The sequence below is a fragment of the Melanotaenia boesemani genome, chromosome 18 (assembly GCF_017639745.1).
Source record: "Melanotaenia boesemani isolate fMelBoe1 chromosome 18, fMelBoe1.pri, whole genome shotgun sequence".
Taxonomy (NCBI): Eukaryota; Metazoa; Chordata; class Actinopteri; order Atheriniformes; family Melanotaeniidae; genus Melanotaenia; species Melanotaenia boesemani.
The window spans coordinates 26043408-26070343 of record NC_055699.1 but is presented as its reverse complement, the minus strand read 5'-3'; the positions used below and the strand labels follow the sequence as shown (position 1 = coordinate 26070343).

Sequence of the window (26936 nt, the reverse complement as noted above, 5' to 3'; positions counted from 1 at the left end):
AAACAAACAAACAAACAAACAAGCCCCATCAGAACAGAGCTTCTTTCAGGATGTTGGTCTGTTCTCTAAAGTGGTCTTAAGTATCATCTGATCATGATTTTGCTCAGCTTGGGTGGAGTCCTGTTATCTTGTAACTCAATGCCAGTATGGTTCTTATTAAACAATGAACCACCGCTGGTTTGCTGCTGGACTCGCGTACAGTCATGTTTGTTTCTTCTTCCTGTTTGCTGTTGACTGAACCGTGTTCCTGGTGTTTTCAGCTGCTTAGCATCAGCCATGCAGCTTATTTCCACTCTTCATTCACTGCCTTATCAGTCCTTATCCACTTTTAAGAGCAAGCTAAAGACTCAGTTGTTTAAGGAGCATTTTCACACTTACCTTAACTCTTCTATTCATCAGACTAAGTTAGAAAGATTTGTCCAGCTCTTTAGCTCAACTCAGCACTGAAGAAGCTGCGTGCACTTATGCCAAAGATGATATTGTGTGATGAAATTGTGATCTTGTATTTAAACACGGGACATCATAATTAAGTTGTAGTCAGACTGCTTTGAGTCCAGATGGACACAGGTGCAGTTCTGTAGTGCTAGAGGCAGTATTTTTTTTCTTCTTTTTTTTGTGTGTGATTGTTTTTTGTAAGTCCCATTTTGTTTGAATTCTTGCTTGTGGTGTTCTTACTCTCAGATGTAAGTCGCTTTGGATAAAAGTGACTGCTAAATGACTGTAGAATAGAAAGAAAGTGAGAAGTATTAAGGTTGCTTTATGTTACCATCTTACTTCAAGCATCATCAGGTCTTAGAATAACTCAGAGTTGTGTAGATGAGTGTGTTCTGCTAAACTCCCGGACCTCTCTCTGGTCTGTAATTGTCCTCAATGAATCGGCCCGTCTAAATACTCCAATCTTTAATCGGCCCGTCTAAATACTCCAATCTTTAATCGGCCCGTCTAAATACTCCAATCTTTAATCGGCCCGTCTAAATACTCCAATCTTTAATCGGCTGTGTCAGTTTGTTTCATTAAGGATTTACTGCCTTTTTAAATTGTGTCTGATGTTCATCAGTTTTTACCAAACTACGCTGCTGATAAAAAAAAAAAAATATATATATATGTATACACTACCATTCAAAAGTTTGGGGTCACTTCCCTATTGGATCCCATGGCAAAGTGACCCCAAACTTTTGAACGGTAGTGTATATATATATATATATAAAGAGATATTTACTTTCATCTTATTTCCTTGTCGTCATTATTTGTCTCCACTATTGAATATATCCGCTGGCCTTGATCCCACTTTTACTTTCAGGTGTCCGTTTCATTTCCTGTCTGCCTCTAATGCATTTTTTCTTCTCTGTCATTTAATCAACATGAAAGATCCTCTCTGACGTTCCATTTCCCTTTTCATCCTCAATGCTTTGTTTCACGTATCGCTTCATCAGCAGGTATGAAGCGATGTCAGTCGCTCACTGCGAAACTTGACTCTTAAGATCTTCCTGAAGACTGGATGTAATAGATGTGATGCTCATTCTGGCTAAAATATTGCAAATAAAGATGCACAGCTGAGGTCTTGACTTGCTTTTTTTCCCTTCACAAGTTATGTAATGAGACCAAGAAACCCAGGCTGCTATTCACCAGATTATGTCATTACATATGCACCATTTATAGCCCATTCTTAGTTTTTTATGTACTTATTCTCAATATATCTTTGATGATAATACCATCTCATGTGTTTCTATATTTACACGGGGTAGAGCAGGGATGTGATGAGCTCCTGTGGATCAAATTGCCAGCGCTCGTTCAGAACACAGATCAATAAGTTGAAAAGAGAAAGAAGCTGCAGGAGCTTCCGTGTTTTTGAAAGGCTGGTTTCCTTTGGTTACTGGACGTCCCAGCTGTGGATGGCGAAATCTTTAGTGGCTAGATGAGCTATTTTAGTACAGATGGGGTTTGTGTGGTACGCTGCTTTAACATGTGAGACATTATGAGTCATGAGAGTTTCCCTTCAGTCTCCAAACTCGGCCCTGACACTGCATTCAGTATGGAAACGGTTAAATCGGATTTCCCTCGTCTCGGATCAGCTCAGAAGAGAAGAGATTGCCATGTGTTTGCATCCAGACATCACCCCGTAAGAAGAACAATGATGTTTTTGCCACATTCAGATGTAAGGCAGCTCATCCTGAAAACCCTGAAATCCCTGAAAACACCCGTCTGTGCTGCACATCTGCAGGCTGTGAAAGGTCTGTCTGTGCCGTGACATCTTCGGTTGGGTTGTTGGTTCTCGTGTTTCTCTTGGCTCGCTCAGAGGTCCCATCTGGCCGACGCAACCTCTGCATACAAAATAATAAACAAAGAAGTTTCAAAATGACTCTGACTGCTGTCTCTGTGCATCGACTAGAACTCTGTCAGGGATTGAATAAGGGATGATGCTCACATCTGGGCTGTTTAAAAATATTGTTTTGGTAACTGGTAAGTTGAATATTTGCTTCTTTGCTAGCTGGAAAGTGATTTTAAGTTAGTAGAACCAAATGAAAGTAAAGGCCACATTCACTGTCTGTCTTTAAATGATTGGCGCTTGTATGTTTGTGAAGAAAATGACAGATGATTGATAATTTATATCCACATCTGCAGCACATCTGACTCTTCCTGCTGTCAGCCCATGGCTGAGCAGATGGCCTGAGTGGGTCATTTCCCACGGGGTTTTTCAGGAACACGACACCCTTGCCCTCTGTTCCTGCTGTTGGTTGATTTCTCTTAACCTTTGAAAGCTTAAAGATTGACTCTTTATTAGCCCACTTAAAGGTCCAGTGTGTAAGACCTACTGACATCTAGTGGTAAGAATGGGTATAGCACAGTTGTGAATACAGTGACCATCAGTGGCCAAAATTCTGCCAGACATAAAAATGTTTTAATGTGTGAGCGAATCCAGTGGCCTCAAGTGCAATGATGACTGCACTACAAGTAACTACATGTGTACTGTCTTCTTCTATGGTGCTTTTAAGGCGTTATTTATCCCAAACAGCTGGGAGTGGCACAAATGTGACAGCTACCATGTTTGTTCAGCAGGGGTGGGAATCTTCAGGTACATCACGATTCGATTTGATTATGATTCAGATGGCTGCGATTCATTTGTAAAATGATTTTTGATGCATCGTTTCTCCCTGTGTGGCTGCTTGACTACGACTACTTTCCGAGTGAAAACGTCTGACATGGTTTCTATTTCTTATGGCAAACAACGAAGAAGAAAACTGGTTCTATTGGTTAATGCAGGACAACTTGTGTTACCTGTGTTAATCTTTGAGGGTTAACAGGAGAACTGTGTACTGCCTGTCCAGTGTCTTAGTAAGAACTATGTATTTAGAAGACTGACAACATGATATGCTCACTAGTAATGGCAGTTATCCCATCAAGGTATAACGGTCTGTAGATATTAGCAATAAACTTAACACTGGATGTTTTACAGACCAGTTAGACAAGATATTTTTGGTGCTATAGCATTTATCACATGTAAGTAAAAAGCTTCTCTTTGTTTCTAATTACTGGGTGTTAGTTTTTCAACCTCTTACATCTGTTTTTCCCCCAGACTGAAAAGAAAACACTTTAGAAAGTTTCGCAATCACCATTATTTTAGACATTTAGCCCATAATGCATGCAAAAAATTATTTCTAAAGAAATGAGTTAAGACTCAGAACTGACTCTCATCATTAACATTGCTATGATGACAGTGTTTTCTCTCGCACCCCCCACAACATACACTCACTGTTTATAAAACTGTGTGTGGCAGAAGGGCCTGTTGAATTCACAGATGGGTTGTTTATGTTTCTACTGTTAATGTAGTTTTTATGGAAGGTTAAACTTACGTTCTGACTGGGAGAAAAGCCTGAGTCAAATGAATGAAACCAATAGAGACTGCAATGGGCGCACTCTGCTTGCTGAGGAGATTTGAGAGAAAACTGTAAGGCCTATCACAATAATGGTCACATTGGGTGGAATAAAAGGGAAGTGCCTACGTTTTAATGTAGGATTTGTGTATGTACAGGAGAAACAGTGGAGTTGAAAGATAATAATTTTAAAGGGAAAAAATTAGTGACATCATCATTAGTGTGAAATTTGTCGGCAATTTCTGTAATTTTATAAAACTAAAACTGTGTCAAAACCGTCGAAGAAATCAAAATGCTCTTTCAGACACAAAGTTTTTAATTCATAACCAACTTAAACTTTACATCAGTCCTGTAACGTGAAAGTACGCCTGAGTGAAACGGCTTCCAAAAGGCTAGGTTTTTCACTCATTTTGGCTAAACTCCATTCATTTGTATGGTGGCCATTTAGCAATTTTATTTGTTTATTTATTTTTTTGATAAATGCGATGTGTTACTACCAAAAGTCACACTTGATTGAGCAACAACAAATCCTCTGCTACAGCAGGTCACACAGCAGAGAGGACGACTCAGAGGTTTATCTACTAAGGCTGCACAATTAATCGGATTTTGATCGTGATCATGATTTTGGTGACCACAATTAAATGAACCTGATTGTCAACGATATTTAAATTCAAAATGTGAGCTCTGCTGCATGCATCTCTGATCACACACATTCTCAACCTGTAGTCTGCCAACCACCAGGGGGCGAACGCAAGGTCAAAGCTTCATCAAGCTGCCTAAAGAACAAGGGCGCAAACCTTTTACAGTCAGCAGCTAGTTGTGTTGCCAATGTCTCTAAATTTAGCGAGTTTTCACTCACCTCTAGCGATTAATTAATTAATTTATTTTTTTTAAATGACTGGCGACAAATCTAGCGACCTTTTCTGGTGATATTGGAGACTTTTGGTGACTGACGTGAAAGAGTGTAGTTTACTCTTAAATGAGGACTGGGTGCTGCGCCGACCCCTCCCCTGTCCAAAAGTACTCAGACGAGGCTTGTTCCTGCAGAGCTGCATTCAGAGCAGGAGATGATCACCTCTGTTTGTACAAAGCTGCTGCTGGGTGATCCCGTGCTGGCTTACCGTCAGATATTAATATTTATTAATGAAGATAAACATAAATATTTTAAAAAGTTAAGTGTTGCAGACTCCTAATAAAAAAAACAAATTACACTTAATAAAATTAAACTTAAAAAACAAAGAAAATATTGACTGAAGAATTTAATTTAATTTTTTTTTTGCTGTTCTAAACACTTTTGGGTTTTTGCCTTTCTCACGACATCCCTCTCCACGGTAGCATCCATTATAACTGTATATACTAGTGATGGGATGTTCGGCTCTTTTGGCTCCCGAACAGCTCTTAATTTATCATCTTTTGTAGCCGTTATGATTACATTAACTTCTCAAAAATTAATGGTAAATGTATTTTTTGCATTATTTATAATCTATTCTAATTTAAAGTTTAATTTTTCACTAAAAATTGTTGCCACATAGTTTGTTTATAATTGGTGCAATAAAAATACATGTTTTTCCAAACACGGTGAATAATCGTGTTTAATAATCGTGATTACAATATTGATCTAAATAATCGTGATTATTATTTTGGCCATAATCGTGCAGCCCTATTATCTACACATGGAAATGATCCCAAAGTCAGACAGCATGTGAAATCAGGTGTAATTTAAGAAAAAAAAGGGCTGTGTTTTTCTTCTGGTCTGGTCCACTCTGACTCTCCTCTCCACTCCTAGTTTGAGACTCGGAGAACTGGCTCTGTTTTTTAGGAGTGGCAGATAAATGCCGAGTCTCTCGTCTCCAGACTGCAGAATTTGGCTTAGTCTTCGGCAGGATGGCGTACATTTACATCTCAAGTGCTCGGCAATCTTTGCAGCAGTGACACTCCCTCTTCTTTTTGTACAAGGCTTAAACATATTACGTTGCCAACAGAAATATGTCTATATAATTGTTTTAGCCTTTTTATATGTTCCTTTTCACACATTTTTTGTACAAAGCCTCTAAATAATCCTTTAAAATATGTTCATACAAATCAGATAATCTTTCAACTCTCTGTTAAGGTCTGACCAATTTCTATCAAATATTCTGTTTTGAACAGACTTTTTAACATTTCTGAGCACTTTAGCTTAAATTCAATATGTTGCTTCAGTACCTGAGTCATCCACCTGGATGGAGTAGATGCATCTGACCTGTAGGTTCAACTGAACAATAAATGATGATAGTGAGTTGCGGTGTGTTTGCAGCCAGCTGACAGTCCAGCTGTTTTCAGCCATGTAAACTAATAATTGTCCTACTTTATATATATAACTGTATATAACTTTATATGATCTGATATGAAGTTTTACTTCACTTTGTTGTTATCAAGTGTTTTGGTTGGTTGGTAATCTGCACACTTGGAGTGAGTTAAAAACATACAGGTTAATTAAAAATGCAATATCAAAGGCGACTCAGCTTTGAGGTTCAAGAAGATCATTTAATATTAGAGGACGACATTAATTGGCTCAGCTGAGTAAAAGTCAAATACATTCATTTGACCATGTAAAGTAAAAATCTGTATATTTTTATTTAAGAAATAGATTTGAGTTTGCATTAAGCTAATATTAGAAATCAGTTTGGAAGATAGATGGGATGAAAGAATCTGTCAGGCTGAGAATACACATGCTTTTAATTATGCGTATGCATGTTTATCATATTTTGGATTTTATTTAAACTGCCGTTTTTGCACATTTACAGAAATTAATGTTACATGTTCACATGCTGCAATATTCCAGTAACCAGTTGAGGGCAGTTTGATCAGATGTAGGGTCAAAGGGTCAATGCCATGCTTGGTTTACGGCCCCTACTTACCATCTGTCATACCACTGCTGTTGCTTGCTTCTGCTTTTATTCTAGATTACGTTACACAAATTCATCAGCTCGGTCCTGTTTGAGTTCTCTAATGCGCCCCCTAGTGGAATCCTCTGGTAATAAACGTAGTTCATAGGTAAAGATGAGAACAATTAAGCTTACAGTGGAGATTAAAAAGCAAGCATGGTCTTGGTCGTAGCAAGCACACTAACATAAGATCAACCTGTCTGTGCGTTTGTCTCTTGTTCTTTCATATCTGGAAACCGCCCTTTTCTCTCCCAGTGTTGTAGAGTTTTGGTGCCAACCTGTTATGCGTGTAAGACTTGTAGTCACGGTTGGTGAAACATCTTTAAAAATGATTAACAAAAAAGCCATTTAGGTTATTTGAGGTCTGGTGACTGTATAGTATTTATGCTTTTAAACTTAATTTGGGGGTGTGCTGCAGGTTTTAGATGTTTCCCAGCCTCAACACACCTGACTCAAATTAATGTGTCATAGTCAACAAACTGTTGGATCCATTTAATTGGAATCAGGTGTGTTGGAGCAGGGTAACATCTAAAACCTACAGGACACTTGCTTTCGAAGACCAGAGTTAAATAGACCTACTACTGACCGGTGTCCTGCAGGTTTTAGAAGTTCCCCTGCTGCATCTCACCTGATTCAGACTTAGACTTGTGCAGAACTTGATGTCCAGCTCTGCAAAAGTCTGGCAATTATAAACTGATTTGAGTCAACTTCTAAAACCTGCAGGACGCCAGCCCTTGAAGACCAGGACTGAGGATCCCTGCTTTATAACCTCTCCACTTTATTATTTCAACACGCTTCTTTTTAGAATTAGCCAGGCCTCCATTACTTGCTTAAAGCTGGTGCAAAGTGCTGCCTGATTTTGTGGTGAAGTGGTGCAAACAAATGAGAGGATATTACTCTGATTTTGGCTTCCTGACAATGGCCTCCAACTCACATTTCCAGTTCACTGAAAAATTCTTTTTATTTTTTTCTGAGTCTTTTAATGGCTCTGTGTTTATATCTGAACTGCTGCTCTTCCAGTGCAGTTTCTTTGGATCTTTCTCACCCTGATGTGTTTCCATGGATAGTCACTTGCAACAGGCCTCTAGTGAGTACAGACCTGGAAGCATGTCTGTGGAAGGGTGTCATATTTCTCTGAGTGTTGTACTCTGCAGGTTGCAGTTGCATTGAGCAGGCAGGGAATTAATAATGCACAAACCCTGGAGGTGACTTTGTCTCAGAGGAATACCAATGCAAGGCATCTTCCTACACAGACTCTAGTCAGCCAGTTTTGGACCGATAGTTTCCTCTTGGAAGGTTTCCCTGAAGTGATGTTTAGTTTAGTTCAGCTGGCCAAAACAAAATTTGTAAACCAAACTAACTGTAACAGCTAAATTAAGCGCTGTGTCACATAAAACTAGGGCTGGGCGATATGGCCTAAAAATAAAATCTCCGATTTTTTATAACCAAATCCGATTTCCGATTTTAATCGATTTTTTTTCCTTTTCTTTTACAAAACATAAACTTATTTAAAAAATTCATTTGTTTATATAGATGAATGCTAGCAAAAATAAAGCATATAATGTCATAGCTCTTCCACCATATAAACGACTTCATATCTTACATTGAAATATGCGACACAATGCATCCGTGATCTCTTTCCATCTGGATCCTTATCATACAGGATCCACTGCAGAAATAATTCCCCTGATGAAGGTTGTCTCTTAACTAGAGTTTGTGGGCTAAAGATGACTTCTGCATCTCGTAGAGAGCAGCATTTCTCACTGCAGTTATATGCACAGCTAAATCCCAGGCGTGAGTGAAGGGTCACTTTACTGAAAATCTGTCAGACAAACACCGTTCTGGTGTGGAGGGAGGGCTAAGTCTGCTGCTAACTAACTATGGAAAAAAATCCCGATTTTCAAAAAAATTAATCTCCAGAAATGGAAAATTCGATTTATCGATTTTATCGATTAATCGCCCAGCCCTACATAAAACTCATGATTCCAGTCGGCCAGCTCATCTGGTCTGACTGGGGTTAAAGAATAGTTGCATAAATACTTACTAGTTAACTTTTTATAGACATGCAGAATAAAACTTGGTCTGTGCTTCTTTATCAGTCTAACAGTTTTTACATCTCCAAAGCTGCAGTTGGAGGTATGGTTTTTATCTCGCTGTTCCAAACTGAAAGCAAAAGTTACTGAACAGAACTTATGTGTGTGTAGTAGTGAGATAGTATGGAAGACAAGGCAAATTTATTTTACAGCACATTTCATACATAAGGCAACATAATGTGAAACAGACAGAATACATACAAAGAGTTACATATAACACTAATAGACATCAACTGGAAATACATCATCATCACCACCAGAGTTTTAAGACTTGATCCAAAAGGTTTGAATCAGACTTCATGCTTTCTGGTAGTTTGTTACAGATATCAGGAGAAGATAAAACTGAATGTTTAGTCTAGGGCTGTCACGATACTAAAATTTCAAACTCGATACCGATATTAAAGGTGGTGCTTGATACTCAGTACTATTTTCGATACTATAAAGAGTTTTTTTTTAAAATCAAAGTCAGAACACCACAAAAATAACATCACAATCCAAACGATACAACACAATTTATTATTAATATGATATTAACAGGGTAAAATAAATGCATTTATGCTTTTATTTTTCCTAAAAAACTAAAAAAAAAAAAAACAAAAAAACAACTTCAACCACTTATTTTCTTCACAATACTTGAGATGAGATCACGCAGACAATGGAGCAAACTAGTTAAGATTACTGACTTTAAAAACAAACAAACAAAAAACTAGATTAATTCATTTAAAACATTTTTTAAAAAATGAGCTTTTAAAATGTTTTTGTCTACATTAAAAGGCACTAACATGTGACTGTAAGCCAGGCTGTGATCAGCCAGTGATCAGCGCTGGTTATGGAGCCGAACAGGACGATGTAAGCGCTTCTGGATGGGGAGGGGCCTGTGGGCCGACCCCCGAGTCATTAAAGGGCTAGTACACCCAAAAATGTGTTTTTTAGTCTTAAACAACACAGTATTACTTGTGATGAAAACCACATACACTGTTATTTAAAATTTCTTTAAAAAACTGGATGTTGTGGGTAAAAACTTGCTCATAACGCCCCCTACAGGGTAAAACCAGGTTCTGTTTTTTGTGATGAAATGTGAGTCATGCTGGTGCTTCTCTCTGTCACAAAAAAATTTAAAAAACCCCACAGCCCCTCCCTCCAGATGCAAATAGGCAGGTCCTGGCCTTGCAGGCATAGAAAAACACGCCCACCAGCACATATGAAGGGATGTGAACTTATATGGTGTAGATTTGCTAGTTTCAGACTTCTATTCTTTCACAGAGTTTCTGATTAAATATTCCTGCAATGAGACAGATGAGACAGTGATTTTGAGGGGTGTAAAAGTAACACCGGACTTTATTCTTTACCTGCTGATCAAATCGTGGCAGCAGCAACTTGTGTTAATTGTGTGTGGGCGTGAACTGACCCGCTGCGGCGGGAACGAAACCGGAATGAGGTGGAAATTGAGTGTAAAGACCCATTTATGCTTGACGCAGAGGACGGCTTTGCAGAAGACGGACAGTTTCATCATATGTCACTCATATTTCTATACATCTTTTACGTTTCCATTGGTAATAAGTCAGTTCATCCACAAGTGGGCAGTGCCGAGTTTGGAGTTGACCTCCGCGTTTTGACCCTGGATGGCGGCGGGAATGCGTCACTAAATTTGTTTCCAACTGCCCAACACGTCCTAAACACTCTCATATAGTCTTTCCTCAAAAGCTTGCTCAATTTCTACAGTTATCTTCATTCTTTTTCTACTTTTTTGTTCCCTTCTTGTTGCTCTTCTTCTTCTGTGGTTTGCTTCTTTCCCTGGTCACATGTCAGCTGTTCTGCTCAGCACTGCCCCCGCGATTTTCAGTGGTATTACCCCATCTTCTGCATTAAGCGACGGATTGCTAAGCTCCCTGAAAACTGACCTAATTATGTGCTTAACTGACGCATGAGACGTACAAAACTTTCAGTCTGCGTATCCGTCTTCTGCGTCCAGCATAAATGGGCATTAAGTTGGCAACACCGTGAACAATGGGTCCTCCAGGGAGATCCTATAGGGGCGGGGCTGCTCGCTGTAGTGCCAATTTAAAATGGGTAGAGGTGGCTGGTTCTTCCCATGAACCAGCAGACACCAAAGTGGCATTTAAGTATTGATACCAGTGCTAATTAATATCTAACCAGATACTAACTTTCTTTTAGAATGTATTTAGTACCTGAGATAGTTTTTTAAAAAATTTTTTTACAACACAAGTTTAGTCTGAACTCTCAGGGTGGAAAGCAAACTGGACGCAGATGATCTTTTTTTTTTTTTTTTTTTTTTTTAACCTGTCTTGTCCAGCATCGTTGCAAACAGAATGATTGTCTGGCTGCCGTCTGGTGCTGGGCAAACATACACCACTCCCCCACACACACACCATCCTCCCTCCCATACACCATCCATCCTCCCGCACACACACCATCCTTCCACCATCCATCCTCCCACACACTCCCCCATCCCTGCACCATACATTCTCCCACACATACCCCATCCTCCCACACATACATCATCCCTCCACCATTCATCCTCCCACACCCACACCACCCCCCCCCCCCACACACCACGCATCCACTTCCACACACCCTACCCTCCCACACACCATCCCTCCACCACCCATCCCCCCACACCCACACCACTCTCCCACCCACACACCACCCCCCCCCAACACACACACACACACACACAAACACCATCCCCCCACCACCATCCTCCCGCCACCCCACGCCGCGGGGGGACAGCCCCAGCCAGGAGGCGAGGAGACACGAGCCAGGCCCCCACCCCCCCACCCCGCCCCCCCACTCCCCACCCCCAAAACAGCACCTTCCCCCCAGGGCCAGCAGCCAAAACCCCCCGGGACAGCCCGCCTACGCCCCGGGCCAACGCGACAGGCCACCCGGCCCGCCCCTCCCCCGGGCCATCCATGGAGACAGGGGCGCTTGAAGACCCCATCCCCCCTCCCTCCCCCACTAGTGATGGAATATATTATGTGCTGTTTGCAATTAAAAAAAGAGGGTTAAAATTGGGGGGCAGTAACTGCATTGAGGAGGGGGCGGGGCCACCTGAGCAGTCCCACCCACCTGACCTCGCATGTTCCACCCCCCAAAAAGTGTTTGTATGTTGCAAATGTTATTTGTGCTCAGTGACTAAGTGGAATTAAAAGCTGGGAGGCATGCTGCCGCTCGGCGAAGCAACGGGGCCACTATGATGACCCCCCTGCCCCGCCCAGCGCAACAAGCACACCTCCCACAGCCCTACCTGTGTATGTAGTGAAGAGTGGGGGAGGGGAGGGGTCAGGAGATGTAGGTCCAGAGGGGAGTAAGCCTTCCCCCTGGAAGACGACCCGCCAGTGGCTTAGGGCGCCCCCGTCCCCCGCCGGCCCCGAAGGGCGTCACAGGCCCGGAGCAGGCACCCCAACCCAGGCAGATGATCTTAGAAGTCTTGGTGGCACACACGACCTCAGCAGATCAGATCTAAACTTTACACAAATATAAGCCTTAAGAACTGTCCGAATCTTCGTTAATAAGGAGGATAAAGGGGTTTAGATTGATACTGTGAGAAAACAGATTTGAATTTTTAATGTGGCATGATTAATAACTTTGTTGTTTATGCATTAAAGCATAAGGAAAAGTAATAAGTTACTTCCACAGATTAATCTCTTTGCATTAATTTTGAGAGCCCTAAATGTATACTTATATCAGATTTCAACAATGAAACAGAATGAGACAAATAGTAGTGAAAACTTATGATATGTGTTGCTTTTAGTATTCAGGTTTGTTCATTTGTTTATCAGTTTGTTTTATGTTGCAAAGTATCTCCGGTCACTGTTTTTGACTGATGAAGATCAAGTTTTTATCAAATAGTTGAGTCACGTGTGGACATTGTTGGAGTGAATTAACGGCTGATGATGTGAAAACCCATTTTTTACTTCACTGCACTGATTATAATGTTTCATCTGTTCCTGCAAAGCAGGAAAAAGACCAAGACAATGACACATTTCAAACACACCTTCTCAGTTTACAGAACATATTCCATATTTAGAGGTAAGACATATCTGTCTTCTCTGAAACATCTTCATCCAACTTTCTCTGCAGTCCCAACTCAGAGCAGCACTTCCAGAAACATTTTACCTCAACTGATGCTGAATTTCAGCCTGGCGTGGTAAACAATCTTCCGGTCTGGAGTCAGGTGTGCAACTGTTGCACCACAAGGTCCTGCGGTTGTGTCCCACACATAAAAACAAGGAAGCAGAACCGGGCGGGAATATTGTCCCTGTGGGAATTACAATACGTACTGGGACAGATGTAGTAATCAGGAGGAGGGCGTCTCTTCCCACCCTCCCCCTCCTGGGATCCAGTCTTTGTGTGGTCTTTGACTGGAACGGGTATGAACACAGATACGAGGAGAGCTGTTGTTCACGGTTACGTCACGGCGTGTGTTTTTGTGCATGACACAGAACAACAACCTCTTTGTTTCCCCTCACCTGAGTCAACACCTGATAGGACAAGGAAGGCTGCATGTCTCTCATTCCACATCTGAATGAACCATTTAAGGCTCAAGAGTGATGGAACGGGTCATTAGGACAGTAGCTGAATGACCGGCATGCAGCACACACACCGTCACACCCTGCTTTATCTGCTCAGATCTACTCTGACAAACACAGGCGGTCTGTTCTGTTCAACATACAGTAGGAGGGGTTTAGCTGTCACACAATGTTCACATGACGTTACCATCTTCATGATGGGGATGATCTTATGTTCATCTCAGTATCTCCAGGATTCAGATATCTCATGGTTTGACAGACCAGTGGTTCCCAACCTTTTATTTAGGATCTCCTTCATGCAGCTACCAAAAAGACACAGTGTGTACATTTTGTTTATGAGTAACTGGCAGTGTTAGTTATCTACTGATGTACTACACACAGGATGGAGGTGATCTGCCAGGATTCTCTAGCTACTCACTCTCTAACACAGAGGTTGCTAACCTGGGGTCCCTGAACCACCTGACTTCTTTTATCCGGGCACGTGTTCAGTATAATCTCAGGAATGAACTGTCCAGCAATGAGGGAGAAGATTATAGAACAGAAGGCACAGAAAAAGTTATCTAGGTATCCTCACTGCTGGATGGTTAACTCCTGTGTTCATTCCTGATATTATACCGGGCTCGTGCCCCAATATAAGAAGTCAGGTGGTTTATTTAAATATCCTGAATCACTGATGGATGCAGCAGAAGTTGCTTCATGTGCTGCTGTGGGATGAAACAATGCAACTTCAGAGCTGTTCATGCAGCACTGGTTACACTGGTTTTTACAGGTTCCCTCTAAATCTCTTTGTTTGGGCTGCAGATCCACTTTTTTCAGTTTGCTTGTGTTACTGACTTTCTGTCTCCCACATGCATGACATAGACTGCTTCTTAGAACTGGACCTGAAATCTCTCCTGATGTTTTTCTCCTGTTTGTTAATGATCCAGCTCTGAGTCTCTTTCTCTGCTCACCTAACATGAGTTTGGGGGTTTCTGTGTGTTCATACTTTCCTGTCCTTAGGAAGATGTAGCTGCAGATGTAGAGAAAGTAGTACTGAAAGAAGTTTGATGACTGTGTGGAGGGTCAGCCGTGCATGTCGTACATGTTGATCTTAGCTGCAGGGATGATGGTAATAAAATGAGCTGAGGTTAACTGATGTGTGTGCTAATGCTTTATCAACTCCACGCTTGTCCTCCCTGTAACTGCGCGCCACAATCATTCATACGACTCTTTGTTGAAATGATCTGCCTCCTTCGTATGTTCCCCTTCGATGCATTTGTACTGGTTTCTAGTTTATTTGGTGAAACCCATGAGTTCAGATGTGATATATGCAGGAAAACGTTATACACTGAAGCACAATGAGGATTGCTTGTGTTCTAGATGAAGAAGCAACATACCAAACCTCATGCTCATTGAAAACATTTGTTCCCATCATCTATTTAGTGTGATAAAATTTAAGTCTAGTAGAACTGATTTCATTGCAGAACACTTTTATATCCAGTCTTTTATTTTTACTTCTAACCTAGAAATTTTTAAAATTAAACTAAACTTTGAACCAGTTGCAACATTGTTCACAACACCGGCTATCAATGTTTACACAACTGCTGTGTTTCAATAAAGTTAAAGCAACGGATGCCACACCAAATAATCAATAAGCTTCAGAAAGCGAAGAAGGAACACAGCGACAGAAAAAAGACTAAAGTGGAGCTGGAAGTGCTGGTACGGTCCCATCTGTTCAGCTACATTATGTTGAAGAACACACACATGATGATGCAACCCATCTACAATCTAGTCCTCCGAGCCAGACAAATGTCGAAATGTAGAAGAAGAAACATAGCAACAACTGGCAAAAAACAAAGAAGAAGAAACATAGCAACAACTGGAAAACACAACACAGCATGGAAGAGGATATACAGAACGAGGGAATGATGGTTGTCTTGGAACTATCGTTAACAGACAAAAGCAGACTGGAGACGGCGTAAACATGGACTTAAACATGGATCATGACATGAAGACTTAACCATCAACTTTCAGGACAATATCTACAAGATGTTTGTTTACTTCTGCAGAGTTAAGTCCTCCCACTTTGGTTCTGGTTAAACTGGTGTGAGCGCTGGCCAGTTCTCCAGAAAGCACAGATGTTCACAGGCCAGAACCAGAACCAGAACCATGTCTGTGTGAAAGTACTCGGGCAGACCTCCCTCTTCTTCTGCTGCTGCTTCTTTGTTGCCATAGTTTGCTTATGAACACGCTCCTTGTCTTCTTCCCAGTTTTTGGTTGTATTTCTGGCAGCGCCACGTTCAGGTTGTTGATAAGCTGGATGGAAAAGCTTCTGTCTCAGTTTCCTGTTCTTAGCTGACAGGAGGCACCCGGGTTTGGTCTTCTGCTGCTGTAGCCCATCTGCTTCAAGGTTGGACATGTTGTGTGTCCATAGATCTATTTTGCAGACCTTGGATGGAGCCAGTGCTTATTGGACTTCCTGTTGCTTTTCTATCATCTCCAACCAGTCTGCCCATTCTCCTCTGACCTCTCACCAGCTGGTCCAGCCAACTGCATCTCATGGTCATCGACTATGTGGCTGAAATGGTTCGCTGTCTCTACTGTAGGTCACACTAAAACTTCAGGTTTGTGTGAATCTCCAGATTTCAGCATCAGCTGATGCAGCAGCAGCAAGTCTTTGAAACGAGGACATAAAGTCATATTTTTTGCTGGAGGCGGAGCACCAGAGACGAAGGGCCTCGACATTCCTCTAACCAAGTTAGACCTTAGGGGTGTTTGTCAGAGTAAAACTCTTTCCGTCCATCTCGAATGCTTTCCTGAGATTAAGTTGTTTTTCTGAGCTTTTCTCATAATCATATTTATTCCTCATAATCCATCTGAGGAACAAGTCTGGATGTGTCTCAGCAGACTTAGTGGGTTTTTCCTCTTCGGTGCTGAGGGTCAGTTTGTGTGTCGTAATCATTTTCAGAGTCGACTTCGTTACCATGACGACCCTGAACAGGATCAAGTGGTTCTAGTGGATGAATGAATGAGCGCATAACGTCCAGAGAGGGTTCACTAATGCTGTGTTCATCTTCTCCTGGTTTTTACTCCTTCTTGTTGTGGTGCTGTGGTATGAAAGGAAACACGTACATTTTCCTTTGAGTAATTAATTAAATGTCATTAATTTATTTGTTCATCCATCCATTTACTACACCTGCTTATTCCAATGTGGGGTTGCAAGGTTATTAATTTATAGGTGGAAATAAACATGTCAAATAAAAAATTTGATCAAAAACTACCTAAATGTGTCAGTAATTGATTTTAAATAGGAATTGATTAAATAAATTGTCATTAAATACTTAAATGTGTCAATAAGTAATATAGGAAATAAACACATATGATTCCTTACTTATTTATGTCAGTTGTTAATAAAAATTGGAAAAAATTCTAATGTTTTAAATTTGTCATTAATTGAATGTTATTTAATACCATGAAATAATTAATTAAATAGTGAAATGCATGTATATTTTGACATTGAATAACTATAATAAAAAAGTATAATGTTTAATAATTTATTAATTTATTTATGTCTAATTTTAAGTGACACATTTAATGAATTATTTATTGCTGTATTTATGTATTTCATACTGGTATTTTTCTCCCTCCTTACTGTGGTAGTTGTGGGTTATTTAAAAATATTTTTACTCAGGGTTCATTGTTTTCCAGCCGAGACAAACATCACAAAGAGAACAAATTTCTCTTTAACTTCCTGTCTGTGGTTAACCTGGAAACTTCCCATTAACCCTTTAGTTTTGATATTTCTTTCCTTTTTTGGTCTTCTTCTCTTTTAAAACCAACCCGATGAACTCGCCATCATTTCCCTGTTAAAAACACAACACAGTTGTTCCCCTCATGATTTGGACCATTTTCTCTGGTGCACCGCATCGAAATTCATCAAACCGCAGTCCTGAAGACTAAAAGCAGAGAGAGAATGAGGAGAAGAAAGCAGGATTTTTTCATGTCCTGATCAATGAACTGTGATTTCTTTCTGTCGGACTGGACCATCATGCTTCAGCGCTTGCGGGAAATGAGCTGCAAAGTCGGCATGTGGGTGAGCTGCATGGAATGAGGAGATGGGAAGAAAATGCGCATTTTTCAGCTGTTAGTTTCATACTTGAATAACAACTATAAAATCTTAGAATTATGTCCTGTGTTTTGATTTAATAAATATTTTGCAAAAAAAAACATGTTCAACTTTCATGCTAAATATGAAGCGACTAAATGCAGTCTGTGTTCTGGTTTCCACTGAAAATAACGTCCTCTTCCATGCATGACATCTCAGTTATTGTCATGAGAATTATAGGTTGCACAAAAAAACATTTCCTGTAACCAGTAGTTTGGTCCACGTCCGACCTTTTAAAACCAAATTATCTCCATGACAGGAGATACGTCATCATGGTGTAGCAACAACTGCTACAGCTTCACTTTCTGAACTTTCTCTCTCTGTCCATTTTCAGCGCTCAACATCTCCAATACCACGGTTGCTCTGCTGCAGGTTTAGTGGTGCAGCAGTAAAAAAGGTCCCCCCTCAAACACTTTCCTTCTGCTGGCTTAGTGGTGCAGCAGGTCCCCCTCCAACAGTTTTCTGCAGCACCATGTTTCCAACGCTGTTAAGCTGTTTAAATCAGAATGATCGTATACAGAAGCATTTTGCATTTACTTTCGTTTTTCTGAAGTTATGAGATCAAAAGACAAAGTGAAATACTAAAACAAACTGGTCTCTGCTTCACCATGTGCCACTAGTTTATTTCATTAAGTCTGACTCTGTTCTGACTTTGACACATTAGGAGATCCTCTGGTCTTTAAGTTCTATAGATGGCTTTTTTATTAATAGTATTAAGACTTTCTGGTTCTTTAGACCTGCCCTGAGTACTTACTAAGTACTCTAGTAACCCCATGACCCCCACCTTGCTGGAAGACATGCATTTGGTTACCTACAAAACCAAACGTGATTTCATAAACTTAGCTAGTGGACATTTCTGGCTTCACAGCTGAGTTGCAAAATAATATAAAAAATTTTATCCAAATTATCCAAATGTTATCTATTTAAATGACTAGAAACAGCCACTGAATATTTACTTTATCAGGCAGTGTGAAATAGAAATTAAAGATGGTCTAGTCACAATCTAGTAACAATATAACTTATCTTTCTGAAAGATGTTCATCTAAGACGTCTAAGAAATTCTTCTTGCATAAATAAATAACTTTTTTTGTCAGCGGTTGCCATGGTTACTCCAGGTATAAGAGCTCCATCGATGATGGATTTTTATTGTAGTTCCTAAATCTGGGTAAAGATGCTCAGAGTTAAATGAAACAATTCAGAGGAGCTGATCTGGAACCAAAAACTCAGTTGCTCCAGAATTTCTGATTAGACCCGGACTAAGTGGACCCAGAATTTCCAACTAGACTCGGACTAAGTAGACACAGAGTTTCCGGGCAAAGTGGACCTAGAATTTCCGACTAGACTCAGACTAAGTTGACCCAGAGTTTCCAGACTAAGTGGACCCAGAGTTTCCAACTAGTCTCGGACTAAGTGGACCCAGAGTTTCCGACTAGATTTGGACTAAGTAGACCCAGAATTTCGGAACTAAGTTGACCCAGATTTTCCAACTAGATTTGGACTAAGTAGACCCAGAATTTCGGAACTAAGTTGATCCAGATTTTCCAACTAGATTTGGACTAAGTGGACCCAGAATTTCCGGACTAAGTGGACCCAGAGTTTCGGACTAGGCTTTGACTAAGTTGACCCAGAGTTTCCGGGCTAAGTGGACCTAGTGTTTCCGACTAAACTCGGATTAAGTTGACCCAAAGTTTCTGATTAGATTTGGATTAAGTGGACCCAGAATTTCAGGACTAAGTGGAACCAGAATTTCCGACTAGGCTCTGACTAAGTTGACCCAGAGTGTCCGGACTAAGTGGACCCAGAGTTTCCGACTAGGCTCTGACTAAGTTGACCCAGAGTTTCCGGACTAAGTGGACCCAGAGTTTCTGACTAGACTCAGAATAAGTTGACCCAAAGTTTCCAACTAGATTTGGACTAAATGGACCCAGAGTTTCCGACTAGACCCGGACTAAGTGGACCCAGAATTTAGGACTAGATTTGGACTAAGTAGACCCAGAATTTTGTGACTAAGTTGACCCAGAGTTTCTGACTACGCTTGGACTAAGTGGACCCAGAGTTTCCGACTAAACTCAAACTAAGTGGACACAGAGTTTCAGGCTAGATTCGGTTCAAGAGGACCCAGAGTTTCCAACTAGACTCAGACTAAGTGGACCCAGAGTTTCAGACTAGACTCGGACCAAGTGGACCCAGAGTTTCTGACTAGATTCAGACTGAGTGGACCCAGAGTTTCCCACTAGATTCGGACCAAGTGGACCCAGAATTTCCAACTAGATTAGGACTAAGTGGACCCAGAGTTTCTGACTAGATTCAGACTGAGTGGACCCAGAGTTTCCCACTAGATTCGGACCAAGTGGACCCAGAGCTTCCAACTAGATTAGGACTAAGTGGACCCAGAGTTTCCCACTAGATTCGGACCAAGTGGACCCAGAGTTTCCAACTAGATTAGGACTAAGTGGACCCAGAGTTTCCAACTAGATTAGGACTAAGTGGACCCAGAGTTTCCGGACTAGATTCGGGCTAAGTGGACCCAGAGTTTCCGGACTGAGTGGACCCAGAGTTTTAACTAGATTCAGCGTTAGCTGAACCTTTCAGGTTCCTGAACAGTGACCCGAATTGGTCTGCAGTTGTTTCTACCTGACAAACTTTATTTCTCTCTGAATGTGATTATAAACGTATCAATGTGTAGTTTAGCCTTTTTTCTCTACGTCCAAATAGAAAAGAAAATTCAGCATATTTGAGCCATATGTTTAGTTTGCAGGCGATCCAGCAGGGGATTATAATATTTCATAACTGCCATCATGGTTCCAATCCATAACCATGTCAGAGCTGTGGTGTGCCAGCCAACTGGATCATAATATGAAGCACGTGGTGACTGGATCAGCTGATTCCTGAGGAGACAGAAGCTGTTAATTCATTTCTCTTGGCAATGCTCATATGTAACATGGCTTTACTCGCTTAATGCTGCAAATCCTGACTGTATGCTGCAAATAAAGCAGATCTCATTACAAAGCTAATACCCCCCTCTCCCCCCCTCAGGACACCGGCTACTGGGTTCAAGTGCACAGGCTGGAACATGGAGATGGAGGCATTTTGGACCTCGATGATATGCTGTGTGATGTGGTGGATGACAAAGACAGGGTGAGTTACGTGTGCTAATCTGCATCTGCATGCTATGTTGCATTGTTTATTGGTTGCATGTTACACCCTCTGACATTTCTTGCTGCGCTACAAAGGTTACCTGACATGTGTTTATGATCACACCTGCTTGCTTTTACAACGTCATCATTACTGAGACATTACAGAGCAGTAAACTACAGAACAGCACCATGCTGAATCATTGCCGCCTGCAGGCAGATCCCTAGTTTTCAGTCTTCTGAAACCCTCAGCGATGCAGCATTGTCTCACATTCACAGCCTGCTTTGATGTGTGTTGGGTGTTTCTTTGTGTAGTAGCATATGGTTCAATTTTATGTCAGACACATTAGGATATCACACTACCCACACCACCCACTACCCCAACTGGGAGCGATTACCCACAATCTTGCTGCATTCTTCTCATGGGAACCGTTCTGACTGCACTTGAGTCACCAACTCTGCGAATGTTTGGGTCCTTTCAGAACTTGAAGCCATCTTCGTGTCTGTAAGATGGACTGAGTTAGTTTCAAATAAGCAGCTTTCATTCTGTTTAACTATGTAACATATAATGGCTAATTTATTATAAGAATTTATTCAGATGTGGTTGGCAATTTAATTTAATTTTTATGCTACTTAATTTATTTGATCTTAATTTAATTTAATCCCATGTTATCTATTTTAATTAATTTATTTTATTTTATTCTAATTATCTTATAAATAATTTATTCAAATCTTTTCAATTTAATTTCTGTTATTTACTTGATCTTAATGATAATCAATTTAATTCAGCCTAATTTATTTAATTTAATATAATTGAAATCTCATTTATTTATTTTGCCTTTATTTTACCAGGCAAAATTAAAATAGATTTGTTTATATATATATATATATATATATATATATATGTATATATATATATATATATATATATATATATATTCATATTAATTTGAGTTATTTGCTAATCTATTGTTGTTAGTCAGATTTTCTTGTGTCATTAGATCTTCAGTCATATATAGTCTGTTTCCAAATCTTAAAAATGTTAGTTTCCATGCGAATATGCAGTTTTCATTATCTGTTAGTACTTTATCTGAAGCATCACATTAGTCTTTATTAAATCTGTGAACTCATTCCTGTACGTCTCAGGTGAATGTGTTACTCAGGTTTGCAGATGCGAGTTTGTGGATGAAACATTTGGTTTTTCTGATGACAGATGTTGTTTGACAGAAAAAGAGTGTGTGTGCGTGTGCATCCATACACCTGATAATGACTGGAAGGTGCCATGGTTACGCATCAGCTTGAATCAGAAGGGAGCAGCTGTTCTGCACCTGCTGCCAGAAAATACTCCTTTCTCCCTTTTTCTTTCATCTTCCATCCCCCTCTGTCCTCTGTGGCTTTTTTCAGGAAAAACTTAAAGAAATAATTATTTTAAAAAAGCTTTCAAAGAAACAACAGGAGGAGAATTTGTTGACTGTTCTGTGTACACCATATTTTTCCTTTTTCCACCTGTTTGCTTCAATACTGTGAGTACAGCTGCTCCCCCTGCTGGTTGTTTGGACTCCTTGCATCCTCACTTATAGAACATGGACAATATTTAAGTTTTTTAATATTTATTGCTTTAATAAATCTTTTTCATGCAGTTTTCAACATTTCTTATATAAATGTTTCAAGAGGTTGTCATATAGCTCATAATCTGCTCATAAAACTGATATTCTGGTTATCTCTTGTTTATAGTTGCTGTATTTCTGTAGTACTAAGCTCAGCTGGAAGTTGGCCTGGTTTCCTAGATTCAGGTGGAACAGCTCTTTGGTGTGCACGTATGTGCATGTGTTTGTGTGTGCATGAGTTTATCTCACCCTGTGGGTGTTTTCTGTTTGTGCGAGTGCACCGTTGTAGGAGTAAAGCCAGTCTGACCAGTTCTCTTTCCCTGCTCCAGGTACAGACAAGCCCACAGCTAAGCTGTGATGACAGCTCTGGGTTTATTACGTGGATGTAGTCACATATCAGCCATGAATCTTGTATACAGTAAACTTGATCACTTTTTTTTCACATTTTTCACTTTGACTTGTTTTGAGTCTGAAATCATCATCTGCATTCATGTGTGCTGCTGTTGCAGGTGTATACATATATATTTATATATATATATATATATATATATATATATATATATATATATATGTATATATATTTATATGTATGTATACAATGTGTGTGTGCTTATGTTATCTTATCCAAAATAAATATGTAATTAAATAATAACTAAAATATAAAACTAAGTTTGGACTCACTTCTCATTAATCAAATCAGAATCAGTATTATCAATATGATAGACAGTAAAATGTAAATGTAGTGCAAAGTGCAAATGCATAACAGTGGATATTGTTGATATAAGGAGGAGCTGTACAGTTTGGTGGCCACAGGTAGGATGATTTCCTTCGTTCAGTGGAGCATTTAGGTCTCTCATTGAACGTACTCCTGTGACTGATCAGCAGGTTGTGAAGCGGGTGGGAGGTATTGTTCAGTATTGTCTTTATTATGGACAACATCCTCCTCTCCGACACCACCGTTAAAGGGTCCAACTCCTTCCCCACAACGTTACTGGCTTTGTGGATCAGTTTGTTGTGTCTGCAAAGATAAAATAGACTAAAATAGACTAAAATATAAATTCAGTTAGAGTCATAAGTTTTGCTTCAGACTTGCAACTAAAAGGTTGGTACTGGAGGACCTCAGGGTCTACGAGGGCTCATAAACATAAAACGGGTCAGATAAATGAGGAGAAAGATATTATTAAACATTTAAGCTGCTCATGTGTTGCACATTTCTGGTTCTACTAAATTCAAGGTGCTGCAGATTTCTGTCACGTGTAAATGTAGGATGATCTCACATGTTGTCTTGCCAGTTTTTTTATTTATTTATTTATTTTTTGTTAGATGCTGCCAAGACATCCCGTCTGTGTGTGTGTGTGTGTGTGTGAGGGATGGCTTACATGATTCACATGCCGTCATTGAGCTGCTACAGGCCGCAGCCTGTCCGTTTGTGATTGTCATGATGATGGTCTAGCTTTAGTTTTTGTGTTTGGGCTCTGCTGCCATCTCAAGGAAAGTTTTATGCCCTCGCTTCTGTCTAATCTCATCTGGTGATGCTGTCCTAACTTTATTCTGAAAGTCTTGTGCTTCCAGTCTGTGTGACAGGTTCAATAGTTTAAAGATCAGCTTGATCAGAGACCAACTTTATGGTGCAACGCTGCCACTGTCTGTTAAAATATAGAATAATGGCTCGTTGGGAGATTAAAAAGAGAAAAACGCTTGTTTATTTTCTCTGAAATGAAAATATTAGAAGTATCGAGTTCAATTTTTGCAGTTTATGATGTGAAGATTTTCAATATTGTTCTGCTGTTGGTATTAAATAAATTTAATTAAATATGTAAAAATCAATTCTCTGTATTTTAGGAGAGAAAATAAAAAGCATGAAGTGGAAAAATGTCATTTGCTTTTATTCACTCTTATTTATTTTATATGATTTATTACTGATTTGTACTAATTAATTATTGTCAAGCCCGGCTCGTGAGGGTTTGACAAGAAGGAAGCGGGACAACAAAGGATGCCAATTAAAGTATAATTTATTTAAAGAAAGTGACCAAATTAAATAAACGGAGATTAACCGTGTATCCTATGTGTATAATCTGTAGCATCAGTAGTGTATAGGAGTGTTGGTTGTGGGAAGGTGTTGTGTGTGAAAGCTAAAGTGGACAAACTAATGAGTGCACAAACACAGAAAAAGGGAGCGCTGCAGGCGTGCAGCCTGGCGCAAGCAGAGAGCCAAAAGCCAGAACGCGCAGGTGTGAACGGCCTGGTATTTAATCCCAAGCGGGCCACGCCCCCGCCAGGTAGCGCGGGAGGACTGGAGCAGCAGACTGGCCACCTGAGAAGAGGAGGACAGAGGCAGAGAGAGGAGGAGGCAGAGCAGGAGACAGGGCTGGAAGCAAAAGTTAAAGCCCCCAGAGACGGACAAAATACAACCTGCTCTGGGGTTGTCACATTATTTAGATATTATTTATCTGAAGATAATTTTATTTCAGTATTTTTACTTTAATTTGGAGGTGACTTTTACTGTATTTATTTTGTTTTGCTATGATTGTAAATAAATTCAGGCAGCAGATATGTAACTCTCAGTGACAGAAATAACATTTGAAACAATTTTTAATTTGAATAATTTCATCAACAAATATACTTTTTTTATTTTAGTGTTGCTTATAAATGAACTTTATTATTAATATATAACTTATTTGATTAAATTATGTATATTTATATGATGTAGGTTTTGAAAAATGCAATTAGTTTGACCGTATTTTCAATGTAATTTTAAAGGTCCCATATTATACACTTTATTCCCAATCTGAGACCATTCATTAATATCTAAATGAAATATTTCCGCCATGGTATGGACAAATCGACCCTCAGTTTGAGTGCAGCGGCTTCTCTTCACCTCCCTCTTTTGAGCAGCTTCAGAAATGTGCCGTTTATGGTGGGCGGAACCCTGGTGGAGCAGCTCAGCTGTTGGCTCCGCCCATCGCATCGCCCGTCATGAGGTGATTGACAGGTTAATATATTTTCAAGCTATCAGACTAATAAGGCCGAAACGATAAAATAACTGCCAGCTCTTACCTCTCCAGCTGTGTCACGGACAGTTGGTATTGAACCTGGCTTCAGCTTCAAACGGTTGGCGAAGCCTGCTTTCCATGCCCCCATGTTGTGGAAACAGTCCTCTTTGAAATGCTGGCCACAGACATGCAAAACCTTTGGAAGTTTTCCGGGTACATTTCCTCCAAAAATAAAATTAATCCACTCAGTCCTCGTGGGTTCAGTGGATGGAAGTAAAAAAACGTTTTCGTGTTCATTTATGCAGCCACAAACAGAACAGTGCTTCTGTCGCTTAGCCATGTCCGCTAACGAGGGTTGCCGAAGAGGGAAAAACACTGGGCGCTAGGTGATTTTTAGAGGGCGGGCTTTGAGAGCCGGTAGACGGGTCCATCGCTCTGTGGGGAGTGGTTATTGTCCCTTATGACGTCATAACGTACACGCTTTCAAACAAGCTCATTTCAGCGCTTACTTCCCTAGAGGTGGAGCAGGGGGGAGAGAGAGCGCCTGAAAGAGTTTCACACTTACGGGTCTCCTACACATGCGGGGGGACCAGTATGACTGTTCCAAAACCATTAAAAAGTGAATTTTGCATAATATGGGACCTTTAAATTAATTGTAGCATGGCCTTAACGTGTTCTCCCCGGGTATGTGGGCTCTCTCTGGCTTCATCCCAACATCCAGACATGCTTGTTAGGTTAACTGACCACTAAATCCCCCCGAGGATTGAGTGTGAGTGGTTGCTGGTCTCTCTGCGATGGACTGGTTACCTGTCCAGGTGTACCTGCCTCTCACCTGCTAATTGCTGGGTAGACTCCAGCTTCCTTCGGACTCTCATTTGGAATTAGTGGGATAGAAAATGGATGGATGGATTATAAAAAAAGAAAACTTTCTTTTTAATCCTCTAATAACCTGTCGCAGTTTTCATAATTTGATGATCTTGTTGCTTTTTATCTGCTCTGTTTCCTCTTTTTTTTAAATAGAGCTTTTATATAAGATAAGATAAGATGAGATGAGATGAGATAAGATAATCCTTTAATAGTCCCACAGTGGGCAAACTTTGATGCTACAGCAGGAAAGATGATAGTGCAAAAAAACTGTGCAAAAACAGCTTTACAGAGATAAGAACAAAAAAACTGTATGGAACAACATTTATGTAAAAAAGTCTATATAAAAACTATGCAGATGTCTATTAAAAAGGCATTTGTACAAAAAGAATTTACATTATTGCACAGTCATGATACTGCACGTCTGTGTACGTTATAAGTTTCCCGTTGTGGCTGTGTGGCTACTGGGAGCAGTGCAGATCGTACAGGCTGACAGCAGCAGGAAGGAAGGCCCTGCAAACATCATTTTCCTCTCTGTCACCACCTCCACCGATCGAGGGGGCATCCCAGGACAGAGCTAGTTTGTTCAGTCTCTTCCTGTCAGCATTCGAGATGCTGCTGCCCCTGAAGACCACACCAAAACAAAAGGCTGATGCCACCACAGAGTCAAAAAAGGATCTCAGCAGCTCACTCCAAAAAACCTGAGTCTTCTTAGGAGATACAGCCTACTCGGTCCTTGTACATGGCGTTAG

General features: G+C 40.3%; 1 protein-coding gene across 2 annotated transcripts in view; it reads left to right on the top strand.

Annotated features, from left to right (window-relative positions):
- LOC121629118 (partitioning defective 3 homolog) overlaps positions 1–26936 on the top strand; it is a 432758-nt gene that overhangs the window by 16767 nt on the left and 389055 nt on the right. For both annotated transcript variants that reach the window (XM_041968670.1, XM_041968671.1), the window contains exon 2: positions 20623–20724. In XM_041968670.1, the coding sequence (XP_041824604.1) occupies positions 20623–20724 (102 nt within the window). The remainder of the gene's footprint in view (positions 1–20622; positions 20725–26936) is intronic.